Source organism: Acanthochromis polyacanthus, chromosome 12, assembly GCF_021347895.1.
Source record: "Acanthochromis polyacanthus isolate Apoly-LR-REF ecotype Palm Island chromosome 12, KAUST_Apoly_ChrSc, whole genome shotgun sequence".
Lineage (NCBI taxonomy): Eukaryota > Metazoa > Chordata > Actinopteri > Pomacentridae > Acanthochromis > Acanthochromis polyacanthus.
Genome location: NC_067124.1, coordinates 28,409,386 through 28,426,211, shown reverse-complemented (window position 1 = coordinate 28,426,211; position 16,826 = coordinate 28,409,386). Strand labels below are relative to the sequence as shown.

Here is a 16,826-nt window from a genome sequence, read left to right as displayed (position 1 = left end):
GATGTTAGGGTGAGGAGTCGGGCAGCAGAGTTTTGAATGAATTGAAGTTTATTGAGAGCTTTGGAGGTGGAGCCGAAGAGAATGCTATTACATTAGTCAAAGCGGGAAGTGATGAAGACATGAATGAGGGTTTCGGCGGCTGAGAAGAAGAAGAAATGGCGGAGACGGGCGATGTTGTGGAGGTGGAAAAAAGCAGTTTTGGTGATCTGATTGATGTGGGGTTCAAAAGTGAGATTGCTGTCAAATATCAAACCAAGATTGTGGATGTGAGCGGAAGGGGACAGGGTGGTGTTATCAATGGTGATGAGGGAGTGGGGAAATGGTGTGAGTGATTTGGGTCCAATAATGATGAGGTCGGTCTTGTCGCAGTTTAACAGGAGAAAGTTTTTCTTCATCCAGGATTTGATGTCGGCCAAGCAGCTGGAGAGAGAGGGGAGGGTGGTGGAGATGTACAGTTGGATATCGTCAGCGTAGCAATGGAAGTGTAGGTTGTGGCGGTGGATGATGTTGCCGAGGGGGAGGAGGTACAGGATCAAGTGGAGGGGGCCAAGGACTGATCCTTGAGGGACACCATGGGACATGGGGGCGGTGGAGGATGTGCAGTTGTTGACTTTGATGAATTGTTGTCTATTGGTGAGAGAAGATGTGAACCAGGTGAGGGCGGTGATGTTGATGGAGGATTGAAGGCGAGACAGGTGGATGGAGTGATTAATTGTGTCAAATGCTGGAGAGAGGCTGAGGAGGATGAGGAAGGTGACTTGTCCAGAGTCTGAGGAGAGGAGGAGATCGTTAGTGACCTTGAGGAGAGCGGAGCAGAGATGGAGGGCAAAGGAGCACACTCTGGGTTTTTTCATGCAAAACAACTTTGACATGAAAGTTAAATTAATTGTAGGCTCTTTTGGCATAAGTTAGCAATATGTTATTTCATCTGTTAGAGATCAGTTGTTTACATATTTATTTTCAGATGAACCAAATTTGTATATGTTCAGAGTTACAGGTTAAGGCTGCTTATAATAATTTGAGGTGTTGCATCACAAGAGTCAAAAACAGAGATCTCAGGTCTTCTCAAGCTTGGAGATTTCGTCTGAAAAAGACTCTTTGCTCAAATAATAGAATGTAAACAAAACTCTCGGCTTTTCTAAAGATCTCATTTCATTTTTACATTTTATGGAAAACAACCTTGTAAGGTTTAAATGTAGAAACTATTTACCTTGTTCTTCTCGGACAAAGTGCTATTCTACCTATTGTGTACAACATTAAATTTACCGATGACCCAGTAAAGTGTCATTATTTAACGTAATATGAGTCATGACAGCAGTAGCAGTATTTCCAGAACATTGCATCTGATACAGTTAAGCGAAACTATCCAACAGTCTACCGACCGATTTTCTCATCATCTTTGATAAAGTGTCTGTGGCCATTTAATATTGCTGTTGTTTTATCGCCCAGGTCCACTGTCTAGTAGTTTCTCAGAGCATTAAGGAGCACCTCTAAACCAGTTCTCAGGAGGGGAAACGGGGCCAAATGCTTGGAGGGGGCTAAGACATAGCAGTATCTCACAGTGGAGGATGGAAAAAAGTCCTGTTTACCGCTGAATCCCAGTTAGAGATTAGTGGCAGTGATAGAAGGGTGACTTTAAGGAGACCAACAGGAGAGAGAGTGATACCACCGTGGATCTAACCCACAGTGAAACATGCTGCAGGGATTATTCAAGGACACTTTTGCAGCAAATCAACTCCACCCTGCCTGAGGAGAGGTCCATTCTTCAGAGACATGATCAACCTTCTGTTTTGAAAGACTCCTACTGTAGCAGGAAAAAAAGCCCAAACACACCTCAAACCTATGAGCTAAGAAGGACATCTGACTGTTGTGAACTTTCCTTTACAGTCACCAGACCTCAACACCACTCAACATTTATGGGAAAGCCAAACATTCCTGACAGAAGAAGCTGTTTGAAACTTTGTCACATCCTGCTGGGATAACATGGCTCATCAGGTCTGAACAAACTGCTGGAGTCCCTGCAGCTGCTGTCATTAAAGCAAAAGGAGACAAACAGATACTGAGAGATTCTGACACCCAGGGATATTTTTTTTCAAAGACACAGCTGATGCTAAGACATGTGGTACGACATTTTACTCCAAAACACAAATGTGAACCTCTCGATGGTGCAGGAAGAAAAGTGAGAGGAATTCATCCTCCATGAAGGTCGTTACAAAATCTAAGAGTTAGCTGAAAACAGCTACAAAGCAGGTTTTAATTTGGGTGAATTGATTCTTTTATACATTTAATCTACCAGATACAGCTTCATCTTACAGTGGTGGCAACAATTCACTGTGGATGTCTTAAGCTTCTTACAGTCCACATTCCGCTGCCTACATCTTTGAAATCAGATGAAAGTTTTTGTCTCTGCACTAAAGCGAGGCTGTGGAAATCGTGTTGAAAGACTGTACTGTATGTGACAGTGTGCACACAGGAGCTTAAAGGATAATCAAGCAAAAAGTAATTACCATAATAAGGTTAAAAAAAAAGAACACTGATTTCTATCTGGTCGAGACAATGTGTTTATTTAACTGTAACATTAGAGAATGTCTCGGTATGATAATGTTCTCAGAAACTACGGATTTAAGACTGTTTAATATAATCTGCACTGGATGTACCGTAACAGCCACCCACCTAGCCAGCAAAGCTTCCCTCTGCTCTCCAGCTCCAGCTCATCCTGCAGCAGAAGGTGTGTCTTTTATTCTTTCTTTCCACTGACCTGCCCTTGTGCTGCCCCGAGGCCACACTGCTTATTTACTGTGCAGCCACTCACTCTTACTGCCTGAATCCAAACATATTAACATATACACTCTTGCTCTTGAACGCTGCCCTCAATCCAACCTTTGATAGCTCTGAAAAACCTTTAAATCTATTACATACCATCAGTGGGTGAACTTCAGGGTGCTGCTGGAGTTATTTTCTGAAGTGAGGCACCATGTTGTGTTGTTGCTTTGAATTAGGATCGATTTAGGCCAGTGTAAGATGAAAAACCGGCATCTTTTTCCCTTCAATTTTGTTATTTCACCACTGTATGGTCTATGTAGTGCTATATCAGTTATATTATTGTGCAATTATTTCCTTGTGACATCTGAGAACATAAATATATACATTGAAAGTGTTAAGGTGCTGCATGAGCTGCTCTCGGCTGGGCCCCAGAGAACAACCAAAATGGTCGGCGATGAAAAATATGCCAGGTATGACAAAACATTTTCAATGGTCGCACCAGTGCGCCTGACATTTAGCCCGTCTGTCTGTGTGTGTCTACTGACAGCTCACACAGATAGATGAAATCACCTGCTTTCAGCTGAAGTAAATATGTTTTTAGAATGCCCTACTTCACTCTTTACAAATACACCTGTCTGAATTGCTGGCTGCAGTGGCTGAGTGGGGGCTCTCTGTGCGCGGCTGGGTAGTAGCTTATCGCGAAACATGCGAGGCGTTAAGGGAACATTGGTAAATTGCAGCATCTACTGATGCATGTGTGGTATTTATGGGACACTGGTAAATTGCAGCTTCAGAAAACAACCTGGGTTATGTTTTTCTCCTCTAAACTGCTCAGGTGTCTAGACTGAGCACATTGTGCATAAGTAAATTCTCAACATTTGGAAAACACCGAAGTATGATGAAACAATCAACATTACGCATTTATTGCAAACAGTACGACCAAAGAATGGCTGGGAACAGTACTTTTGATGTCAGAGCATCACCATTCCACACTAAAATGTCTTACAAAAGTGTCTGCCCACACAGAGTCCGAATCCAATATCACTTTCCTAAATAATACACACTTCAAGCACATAAATAAACATAATCCAGTATATATGTTGGACAACTGAAAACTCTGAATTAGGGAAACATTTATACATAGAAGCTGTTCCCTATTGTTCGATAGGTGGTCATAAACCTTGTTATGAAGCACTTTTGGACTGAACTGCCGTGTAGTGAGGGTGTGGTGTATTCTGACTGCACATGCTCTCAACAAATCGTCTCTATATGCATATCAGACAATGTATTGTAGATTAGCTGTAGTATCTGATTGTTCCACCAAGTGGACCCTCTTACTGTATAATACTGTAGCTACCAGAGGAGGGTAATTTGTTGTTGGCAAGCACAGACCTTTGTGGAGGTTTAGCTAGCAACAGGACACCATGACAGAGATTTCTGTGATCGTTAATGACTGGTCAAAGCTCATGTTTTTAAGACAAACTCGGATCAACAAAGACAGCGTTCCATCTTTGTGGCCAAAATCAAAAGTCCATTGACTAGAACCGCAATTTCAGCACAGAACAAATGTCCACTGGGCTCAATTTGTGTTACTAGTTAATTGAAGATTAATATTGCCAATTTTTGATGAAGATAATTATTTTAAAAATTCCATCCCTGATGTATTGCCACAAATTGTGCTCTCCCTTTGTGACAGTGGACATAAATAAATGATTGGGCTTAGGTTTGTGTTGATACCAATTAATGAGATTAGATCGGGACATCCTTAGCCGTGATAGGTGTGTGCACAGTAGAACAGCAACGTTTCAGTACCAGGTAGCAGCAAATTGAAGCTGTGAGAAGCCAGTAATGACATGAATAAATGTATAATAAATACAAGATATAATAATGTGAAATTTAACACTGATTATAATATAGCCAAAGAAGACCTGCCTACTAGCCATAAATCCCAGATCTTTCTGACGAAACAGAATAAAACATTTACCTGCACCTTTATTCCTTTTTACAGTCATTTACATAATGCGTTGAGAAATTATCAACATGTATGCAAAGTAGAGAGGGTGACAATTTTTCAGTGCACCTACTTTATGAGCTGGTGCACCTAAAAGAAAAGATTAAGTGTGAAAAGTCAGCATGCAGTCCTGATCAGACATGAGAATCTGCTTCCTCCATAAAGTTACGTATTTAATGAGATACCTGTCAGTCAGTGAGACTTTCCGGCGTCGTTTATAAAAAGCCACTGCAAACAGGAACCAAAATGATCCATTTAATGAGTTACGTGTCAGTCTGTGTGACTTCTTGCGTTGTTTAAAAAAAGCCACTGTGGAACAGGAAACAGATCAGAACATCTGAGGGAGCATCTGTTTCTCCACAGACCAAATTAATTCTCCTACAGGTGTGAAATCACAGGAAGGTCAGACTTGAGCTGAATTTTTTTTGTAGCTGCACCTGAGACATCAGGCAGAGACATCAAAAGGTCAAATGCATCAGCCTCAGTTTCTAAAGGATTGCTCCTTTAAGGTTGTGATTATGTTTGACTTTATCTTGTTTATAAATTGGATTGATTATGTATTTCTGTCTCCTAACAAGGTGGTTGGTGGCAAACTTGTTTTGTAAAAACAGCTCACTGAATAAATTTGATTTGATCTGACTCATACTGTTTTGGCTGCGGAGAGCTGCCCTCGGTGAAATTGTGTTTGAAATATAATCAAAGCTTGAAGAGGGCCTGAGTGGCACACTGGAGTCAGCCAGTGATCCCCAAAGGAACAAACCTCCCCAGCTTTCTAAAAAAAACTCCTGATAAGCTTGTGGACTTAAGGGACTTTAAATCACTTTGACCCAGGTCAAACATAAAAATACTATGTTAAAAAGACATCAGAAATGTGCTCTGCAGGCTTCACAGATATGTATTAAGTTTAGAAATCTCAGTTCAAAAGATATTTTTTAAAGCTACTCTATTTGCATTTGGTCTAGGGCCAAGCTTACGCAGAGACAATAAAACCGGCAGCGAGATCGCAAACAGCCACGCCCAAACACTGACTTTATAGTCCCTAAAATCAAGAAGCAGCAGCAGCAGCGTCATTCAGAGTTCACATTAACCTCAAAAGAGAGAAGGATCTGATCTGAATATGTTGCTGAACATGTGAGTTATTTTTTGCTCTGTCTCATCCTACAAAAACTCACATTCACACTTTGAGTGCGACAGCAGTGAAGGATCAGCTCCTTTGGAGCAGCAGGAGGTTGGTACAAGATGTCATTTCTATTCATTACTCACATTTGCAGCAACGTTGCAGCTCCCTAAACAGGTCATCTACATATCACAGAAACGTATCTGTAACCGTTAGGACACTGATATATCGAGTCGTATTAACTATAGCATTTTAAAAATAAAACAACTTTATTCTTATGATTAAAATATGAAAACTGTGGCATTAACTGTCGTCTTTTATGCAACCAACAGTCCAATACCAAAGACAATCAGTTTACTTTAATGCAAAACTATGAATAGAAGAAAAATACATTCAAGAAGTCGAAACTAATCTTTGGTTTTGTGATTAAATGTGTCTCAAACCATTCTCCAAAATAGCTGCAGGTATTAAATTACTATTATAATTTTTCTTTTGCATGGAAAAAATACAGCTATTATAAAAACATATATTGTGGCCACGAAGACAATAAACCTTTACTCTCACAAACACAAGGTAAACAAGAGCTTGTGCGGGAGAGGTGGTTTATGCAATGACCTCTGAAAAACTCAAGGCGAGAAAAACAAAACAAAAAGTAATGGAATGACGACCACTGGATGCAAAGAGGAAAAAATACGATTGTTGCAGCTCTAAAAATCATTTCAGGTTCATCAGCCTATGAATGAAATGATGAAGCTCTTGTGTAGTATTCGTGAACTCACCGGACGTTGCCGTTGTAGATGTTGAATGTTAGGCAGACGATGCCGAGCAGGATACCGAGGCCGGCAAAGACGGACACGGCTGCAAACAGTTTTTGAGACAAGAACCTGTACTCTTCGATCACCACGGTCCGATCAGCCGGAGGCCCATCATCTGAGTGCAGACAAAGAAAAGAAATGTGAAGAGTGAAAATTAGTATGACACCCAGGACACTCTCCACACATCTCACTGTGCTAACGAGATAATAACTTATCTGTACTCAGAGATCCAAATAATTGCTTTAGACAGCTGGGTTAGGATTGGACTTGTTTAAAAGCCATATGAGGGCTGTATTTTTGTGGTCTTGTTGGATTAACAATCTCTGCAATGATTGTGGATACAGCAGTAAGATAGCAGACCTTGTTACAAGCAGTACTAGAACAAACATTTTCATTAAAAGATAAGGCTGCTCTTGTGCTACTCATCTCCTGTTGTGAACAAATAGCAAAGAAAAACAAACTCTGGGTTAGATGTAAATCTTTTCCAATAGACTCACATTTTAGCTCATGAAAAAAATTCTGTTTGTGGCTGTGGTTTTAAGCAAATGTGCCTCAAAGAGGAGTGAGGGGTGAATTTGTTGGGGACTATTTTCAGTGCTGGGTTAATACACATTGTAGTATTAATAGCAGCATGACAGTGTATGTGGGACTGACTCAAAATACTGAACAAAAACAAAGGAACATGTCATACATGGCAACAATGGGGCTCACTGATGTGTTTTTTTTAATAGTTTTTGAACAACAACGGAGCTCTGCGGCTTTGTCAGAACTCTGTAGCATCAGTCTATTCTTGTCTTTGATGTTTTCAGTGGATGTATTGACAATAACAACTGGATGTATTGATATTATTTACAGTATTTACACATATACAACTAGCTAGCCGTACAAGTCAAAAATGATTACTTTCGACTGAAGTGCAGCAACAATAAGCAAAAAAAATATTTATGCTTGTTACAGCTCCTTCCACATTGTTTAGACTAAATAATGAGTCAGTTAATTTGGAAAATAATTTGCAGATTGAGTTTATAATTGCATTGTGAAAACACATTAGCAACGGTGTCTACCAGTGCAGACAGTCCAGCGACAGGTTATTAGAAAAACACTTAAAACTGTGTATGGAGATTTTTAGTGTTTGAGTTGAAGAGCAGGGACAAACAGACAACCAAGACTAGAATGCAAACAAAGTGGCAGAGCATTTAAAGAAGAAAGCTTTATATCAACAACGTGTCACCACAATGCACATCCTGAATTGTTACATCACTGAATTCAAATAGTGACAGCTGTTTTGTAATGCTAGCATTAATTTGTTTAGGCTAACACAGCGGCTAATACACTCTCGTTTAGGCCAACGTTGGAGCTGATATTATTTTATGTAGACTAATATCATTGCCAAGCATTCCAACCAGGAACAAAGTAAAGATCATTAATACAAAAAACCCCTCCTGTTCACCTCTTAAAACCCCAAAACACACCGCAGTAGCACCCTAAACTAAAACTACCAATGGGTTCCCTGTTTTCCTTTCTGAACAATTCAAAGGTTCCTCTCTATCTCCCCACACATCCACCAACCACTGGAACACATCTCCAAAGTTCTGCTGAAGCTCAGCTTCCCCTCAGAAGAAGTGCCGCCAGATGAAGGAGCCTTTTGAGAGGCAGCTGGCATCGTAATTGGACGGTACTTTGGTCTGACCCAATCCAGCTTCAGCTCCAGAGATGGTAGGCAGGACGAGTCAACGGAGACGGGAGGACGAAGGCATGCAGCTGACAACAATCCAGAAAATAACAGAGGAGGAGTGCAGCGGACCAGGGAACTCGCTTCAGCAGAGACTGAAGCTGTCCCACTTCATTCTCCTGGAGAACTTCATATGTCTTTTAAACACTATGGAAAAATCATCTTTTAGGACTTGTTCTTGTTCTTAGTGTTTTTACATTTCAACTTCATTTCTTGGTGCTTTGCACATCCATTTTAATGTCTATGTTGTGTTTTGTCATGACCCTGTTTGTCTGGAACTCAGTGTTATATTGTCCAGTATAGGTCCCTTAGTGTTGTTTGTCAGTGACTCAATGTTGTCTTGTAATGTTATTTAAGGACAGGTCTCTCTTGAGAATGACACTCAGTGTCTCAATGAGATTACCTTTATAAATAAAGGCTAAACAAAATAAAATAAAAACAGAGTAGCATAGTATGTCTCTTAGAAAACATCATAGTATAGCCTTTGGGATGAAACAACACCATCAACTCCAAGATTTTAAATACTTTCATTTACTGCAAATGAATATCAACTCCAAATGCCTCACTAATAATTATTATCAGCCTTAAAAACCCACAAAACACCCCTCTATACTCGACCACACTTAGTACAGTCCGGTTCCCCCTTCTATAAATCTGCTTGGAATCTTCCACTTCCTGCACTAAACTCTAGAGCAGGGGTGTCAAGATCCGTTCCTGGAGGGCCACTATCCTGCATGTTTTAGATGTTTCCCTCTTCCAACACACCTGATTCAAATGATCAGGCTCGTTATCAGGCTTCTGCTGAGCTTAATGATAAGCTGATCATTTGAATCAGGTGTGTTGGAAGAGGGAAACATCTAAAACATGCAGGATAGTGGCCCTCCAGGAACTGAGTTTGACACCCCTGCTCTAGAGTGACAGAAGAACCAACAATATCTCCTGTTTTCTCCTTTAATGAGTCAACTCTTCTTGTGCTTTCAGATCAAAGAACGACAGACTCTTCACAACCTCCTCAAACTCTTGGTACAGGACCTCACCACACGGGTCAAGAAGGTTTCCTTCTCATTTCTACTCTGAAGCTCACCTTCTCCTGCTCAAACTGCTGACAAATGTTTCTGCTGCTCTAAAGTCTGGTCTTCAGAACTTCCTAAAAACTCTCAAAGTCTCTTCTGCTGCAGGTTTCCTTGTAGAACTGTTACAGAAAACCTCACTAAACCACATGGAGGGGCCTCAAGATAGTCGTCCAAATGAAACCGTACAAAAACCAAACTAGCACAACCCAAACACTAAAGTCTCCCGCAGCCTACCAGAGAAGCTCTTTAAACAGAGAATCAGGACAGGAACTCTTATCTTCCAGACAACCAACGTTGGTTCACAAACAAGAATACAGAATGTGTCTGACCAAAAACCTCTAAAGACTCACTACAGTCAAGATAAAGACACAACTCAGCTGCACCAAATCCACTAATCACTGGGAGGGTATAAATACGATCGTCAGGAATGGGACGCCCTGTCGCCTCACCGGAAAACGGAAGACGTCATCGCCATGGTAACACAAAGACGCCTACTGTGCATGGCTGTAGCGCTGTAGCACAAGTTGCAACTAACAAGGATCGCTGCTGTTTCCAGAAGACGAAAGCGTCCCACTTTTTTTTACTCACATGTTTTCCAATCCTATTATCTGGCATTTCAAATCCAACAAATGAATGAATAAATGAATTCTGTCAGTTGTGTTTAAATTTTAAGGTGTCAGGGGATGCACAATTAAATCAAACGTCAGCAGACAAGAAGATTTGTTTCTTTTGTTTTATCTTATTTCACCACTGTATTTGTGATGTTCTGCCAGTGTGAAAAAGGCGTGGGAGAAATAATGGACGCATGTGGAACTTGCATCGATATGTTATTTTCTCCTCCATTTCGATGTTGCACTTCCTGAAAAAAGTTGTCGAGAGTGAGCATCGATGCACACTCGCTATTTAAGGGCTGAACAGTCCACTCCCCCTCCGCACTACGCCGTTTGGTACGGCCCTTAATATGGAGGACCCTCCGCGGGAACGCGCAAACAAAGGGGTAGTGTGTAGGGATAGTGTGTAGGGGGCGGTTTGGGACTGAGCCTTAGTTTAAAGTTGAAGCAGAAAGTTAACAAAGAAAGTTGAAAACCACCTTCTGATATCTGAAATCTCTGAGTTTTCACACAAAGAATGCCTGAACATGTCAAACTGATTTCATAGTAGAACCATCATTGTAAAAACGTCACAGTATGGTGTGGTGCTCTAAAAATATTACAACCGGCTGTTTAGGGTTGCTGAGGAGCAACACAAAAACAGGACAAACGCTGGTTTCCAGGAGCTTAGGAGGGTATTTATATGAAAGAGTAAGTTTACAACAACACAAAATGTGAGCAGAACAATCACAAAGTCTGTCTTTAGTTCAGCTGAAAATATGAGTTTTTGTCTTTTTAATTGACCAAACTTTTCAGGAAGTAGATGAAGAATAATTAAAGCTCTCATGTAGAAGTCTGACTTATTTTGGATCCTTGTGGAGAGTTTAACCTTGGAGTTTGTAAAGCTGTTGTTTTTAGAGTCACATGGATTGTTTTGAAATTTAATAGAGTTAAGTGTATGATTGTAATTCTGTTCAGTGAATGGATAATTTAAGTTATGAAGATATGTTTTGTTTTTGCTTAAGCACTTTATATTGTTTAGTTGGCTGATGTGGTCATCCTGAAGCTGCTGAGTGTGTGCATTAAAATCCTCCAGGACAAATGTTACTAAGCGGTTGCTGGAGTTATTTCAATTATGCATATATTTATGGAAAATACTGAAATGTGTTGTGTGTCCAGCCACAGAACTTTCATCCACATTTTACATGAAGAACCACTTTCAATACTGCCTGCCCTTGCTCTGTTTTTTTTCAGATTATTTTTAAGCTCAATTTTTTTTCTTATTATCCCTTAATGTTATCTCTATAATAAGATTTTAACAGGCAAAATGCACTTAAATTACACCAGAATGCAGGAAATAGGATCAATAATTTCCAAAATTAGACCCCTGTCAGCATCCTGCACAAACAGAATCTCACTCTAAGAGTCTCCTATGTTAGTCACATATTTATTCGACTAACATAGGAGCTAACATCATCTTCTTGAGACTCCAGCCTAATGCGTTTGTATTTATATAAAGCTAAAATTATACTTATTTGACTAATACAGCAGCTAACATTATCTAGTGTAGACTACAGGCTAACATTATCATGTTTGGGCTCATGCAGACACACACACACACACACACACACACACACACACACACATTTTAGAACTGAACAGCTGTGCAAAGGTGAGAAAGAAGGTTCACCCTTTGGCTCTCTTGATATTGACAGTATTGTAAAAAATAATGTCCTCTTCTCTAAGACAGTGAATGTGGCCCTTTGGAACAACTGAAACACTTTTTCTGACACATTAGCACAACACACTATTAACTACAGTAAAATATAAATTTTTACTCAACTGTATTTCCATAATTAATATACTGTACTGTGAATAGGGAAGCAAGCAGGCAACTCTGTGTTAATTAAGACTTGGACCTTTCAAGGGTGTATATATGTGTGTACTATCTAATTATTCATGCTGTAAACCAGAGGCATGGTTCAAAGAGGGGCAGATGGACAGGGAGCCTCTTCTTACACTCAACAGCCTCTGACTTTCTGTCTGCCTAAATCTGCCAGCAGATCTGTGTGCCAGAGATCGGGTGTGCACGCCTGAGTATGCATATGCAAATGTGGACTGTATATATCTTGTAGATCTATACAGTATGCACGAGTGAATACGCACAGGAGGGTGCATTTGAGTATCGTGCAAACAGTACAGTGTGTGTTTATTTGTTTGTGAGGAGTAGAGGGAGACAGTGTGTTTGTGTGGATGTCAGAGGGGAAGCAGAGCAGGAGTGTCAGCGCTGCGTGAAGCTGGTGTGTCAGATGTCAGAGGAAAGTGTCAGAGTGTCGTCCCCTCGAGGGTCGCAGGGTGTCGAGACGCCCATCATGCTCTGTTTAGATGCTTGTCACCGCCGTCAGAGTGTATCTGGTGACATCTGACTGAGGGGTGAAGATGTAAGGCGGCTTTCGCAGGGTTCTGTAAGCTGAATTCAACACATTTTACTCCCGCTGTAGAGTGCACTTCGACACCAGCTGCATATAATGGGAATGGCAATAAGAAAACAGCAGGAATTGTTTCCCCAGCAACAATAACCCACCTACAAGTTTGAATAATGTTTAAAAGTCTTAATCTAGTGATCGTGTTTTTATCTTTTATAAATAATATAAAACAATGTTCCCACAAGGTTAAAAGTGAAGTAAGATGCAATGTTTCAGCTGCCACATTCAGAGGATGTTTGGAGGATGTTGTCAGGGCCACAGATTATGTTGTGCAATGACAGACGAAGAACATTTTCAAACCAATATTCAAAATGCATTTTTCAGATATTACAAAGACCTGACAGAATGTTTTATTGACAGTAATTCCACAATTTTTTTTCCATATTAAACCAGCAAAAAACTTAAATAGTTTACAGATATATGCTGTTATTTGAATGAAAATATTGACATTAAGGACTGAACAGTGGTTTAAAAATTTGTTAAATTACAGATAATATCTAGTAAAGTCACAGAAGTTAATTCACAATTTTGGCCAACACTGTGCATGAGGTCTACATAAAAAAATTCTGTATTTTTACAAGACAAACTTTTTTTTTCTTAATTTTAATTTGTTCTTTTACAATGTGTGTTACAAAATTGCAAAATTTTACTGTATTTAAATCTGATTTTTAAAAATTACATTCCAGATATTTGCCATTATTGTCACAGTTTTGAACATTACAGTGTTCTGCTGGTTTTTTTCTGCCTGTCTTTGGCACTATTTCCCGCCAGATTTTCCATTTCTTTTACAGATTTTTTTAACAGTGTAATTCCAGAAACTGCTGGTGTTCCTGTGCTCACTGCTCTGCTGTCAACTGAGAAGGCAAAATCCTGCAGATGGTGTTTCACCACCCCAACATCAACTGGAAGAAAACAGCAAGAAGCTCAGCTCGACATACGCTCAATAAAAGCTGCTACTACAAGAGGAAGTCTTTTACACTGGATATCTGAGGCCACAGACACGTAAGTGGCAGGGGAGAAAACATTTTAAGACTTTTTAGCACCTTCCAAGGTTTTAAAGTGTCATTTTTTTCTGAGAATGAGAAGTGTTAGTTCATCCGTGAAATAGACAGAATTTTTGCTATGTGAACTACATGACAGCAGTGTTTCTTAGCAGCAAACCCAAATGTGTTGACAGTGGCACAAATGTGCAGTGAGCCATACTTGTTACATATGTGTTTTAAAGGGCGCAGCCACGTTTGCATAACGTGTAACTGTGACATATGACATACACAGTCAGAGTTTGAACAAGTAAAGGACTGAATATTTCGCCAGTTTCACCATCTTTGCACTGGCTGCATTTGTTTTAATATTTTAAATTACAAGGCTCAGGATGGTTTAGAACTTTCACAATGTGTCAACAGTTCCTTCCTGTACTTAGGTCAAACACCACCACATTAAATGTACCAAGGAGAGAGAAGAGAGGCAGTTTTAACTCATTTCGGACAAAAACCATGGACCGCTGCTATGGTAAATATCCAACATGCAACTTGTGTAAATTCCTTTAAAAAGGAATTCTTCTGATTCCAAACATCAAAGTCAGGTCCTTGGGAGAACTACTGCATGTGTGAACAAGGCTGCAGAAAGTTTTTTGTGGATCCAAAGGTAGCCATGCAAAAATGTTAGGGATTCAAGACTATTAGCTTGAAAATGAACAATCTGGCGGTATGGAGTTAGAAAGAAGCAGATCTCTGTAACTTGCCCTCCGCAACTAACAAACGGTGTGAGTGTGAGGAAGGCAGCAAAAATATGGAGAAAAAAACTCAGCTGCATCGATTCAGACATTTTTTTAATTGTTGATGTTTGACAATGTTTCCTATTTATTACTATGCCAAGGAACGTGGCAGAATTATGTGATGCTTGAAGTATGTCTGTTAGTGTGTTTTTCCGTCTGTGCGCAACATTACTCAAAAACGGAATAATGGATTTGGATAAAATTATCAGGGAAGGTCAGAAATGACACAAGGCCCACCTCATTAGATTTTGAAAGTGATGCGGCTTATAGTCTGTATCCATGGATTTGTTAAAGATTTCCATATCATTGCCAGATAGCGGCACGGCGTCACTGTAACTATGACAAGAAGTGAACACTACATCACCTGTCTGCTGACGATTACATGATTGCGATCCTACTACAAATCCACCACTGTGGACTTATCAGGACTTATCCATCAGAAATGATACAAGGAACAATTGATTAAATTGCGAGGGTGTTTCTGACTCCCATCATATCCCGCCGCCTGCTGCATATTTAGGTCACACGATTCAGTATCTGTACATAATGTACGTGTGCATACCACACACCTGTGCTCAGCACAAGGCCATTTGGTTTGTGGGTATATCAATATTAAATGGCCGCATTCTATGTTGCCGTTATTTCTGCTACAAATTTCTCAAGATTTCAGCTGCTGGAAATGATACAATGACTGAGCAGCCTTGGTGGAATACTTCGCTCTCCGAGTGCTTTTCTTGTTTTAAATGTTACTTTTTTTAATCACTGTACAGTTTTATTATATTTTAATGTTCTTTAACACCTTTCAAAATGCTTCCAAGCTTTTTATTCTTCTTAAGCACAAAAGATTGAGAATTTTAAGGGACTGACTTGTTTAAATTGTTTCAGAGAGAGTTTACTATAAACTGCCTCTTATGTGTGAGATGCGCTTGATGACTGAAGTTTATTGCTGTTGCATGACGTGTAAAAGAGAACACTAAAGATCGGATACATGACTGAATGAATGTACATATATGGAGTAGTATTTGCTCCTGTGAGTGTGTGTGCATATATATATATATATATATATATATATATATGTGCGTGTCAGCTGTCCTTTCAGTCAGTATGTTTGCAGCATTTAAACCCTCCTCCGTCCTTGATCAAGGAATCAGGACAGGGTGTTGCCATGGAGACCCCGCTCTGTAACAGTTGCCACAGCGATTAGAAGAAGAGCCGAGCTGAAGTGGTTGTTAGGGCGACCATGCAGAGAGTGAGAAAGTGAGGCAGCAAGGCGCCTGGTAAACACACGGGAAAACAAGCGGAGGGGTTAAGTTGAAAACCCCGGTGTTCACTCCACCCTGTCAGCGTGGAGCAAATCAAGCATGGCCACCCTCCACCTTCCACCCCTCCTCGACAAAGAGCAAACTTCCCCGCACTGAGTCACTGAGAGAGCAGGAAATTACTCATTTCCTTTCTACAAGTAGATGTCAGATGGATGTGTCTTTATTTGGTAAACAGTCAAAAACAAAATCAGGCTCGAGTAGACGCAGCAAAACAAAACTCACCTCTGACACTCAGGAGACTGAGTCAGTTTCATCTCAGCGGTTTTTTAACTGGGCTAACACCAAGCCTGTCACATTGCAACAAGCCAAGCTAAAGAGCTGGCAGCGGGCCTGATGAAAGACATGTTACGTACATGCATGCAGGTCAGCCGTCCCTCGCCACTGGCGCTGACCTGGAATCTGTACCTCTTCTGGGTTCAGTTAAGCCTTGGCAACACATCATTTCCTTAAAAGCCTAAAAAAGGCGGCTCTCTATGGGCTGCGGCGGCGTGCAGGATTGATTAGTGGCACACTCTTTCCAGGCACAAGTATGTCACTTCTCGAGGGAGGGAAGGGCCAGTAAACAACCACAGCACTTGTCTTGGTGTCTGAGGCAAATCAGCACTAAAAGGTTTTCACAGCAAACTAGGATATGGGTAGAAGAAGTTAGAGCGTAGGTTCTGGTTTGTGTGGCCCCAATGGTGAAAACAAACTGTTGATAAACTGTTAAACTAACTGCATGAGATGATCAGAACAGGTGAATGTTGGTGGTCTGTAAACTACAGGCAGTTACTGTGGTTTGGGTTGCTGATTTGTCAGCAGCAGAGGATGTGACACATAGTTTATGTAGGATGTTAAGGTACCTTATCACCCTTAGTGGCTGTAATTACTGCAGTTAGCACAAAGACTCACATTCTTAATCAGATCCTTTTTGATGGTTTCAGAAATGTCTGGAAATTCCCAACGTCTAGATCGCACCACTAACTCAAACTCTCTAAAAATCACAGGTCATCTGCCTGTAACATTTTATAAGGTCAAATGCTTCCACCTTTTGGATTATACAAACCTGAAACACAGACACTACATTAAAAGAGTACTAATCCAGGCTACTTCATGTGCAGCAAATTCTCTCAGACTGCATTCTCAAATGATGTGAAAATATCT

General features: G+C 40.4%; 1 protein-coding gene across 2 annotated transcripts in view; it reads right to left on the bottom strand.

Moving 5' to 3' along the window:
* Positions 1-16,826, bottom strand: part of gabbr1a (gamma-aminobutyric acid (GABA) B receptor, 1a) — a 132,936-nt gene that overhangs the window by 26,260 nt on the left and 89,850 nt on the right. For both annotated transcript variants that reach the window (XM_022199160.2, XM_022199159.2), the window contains exon 16: positions 6,671-6,821. In XM_022199160.2, the coding sequence (XP_022054852.1) occupies positions 6,671-6,821 (151 nt within the window). The remainder of the gene's footprint in view (positions 1-6,670; positions 6,822-16,826) is intronic.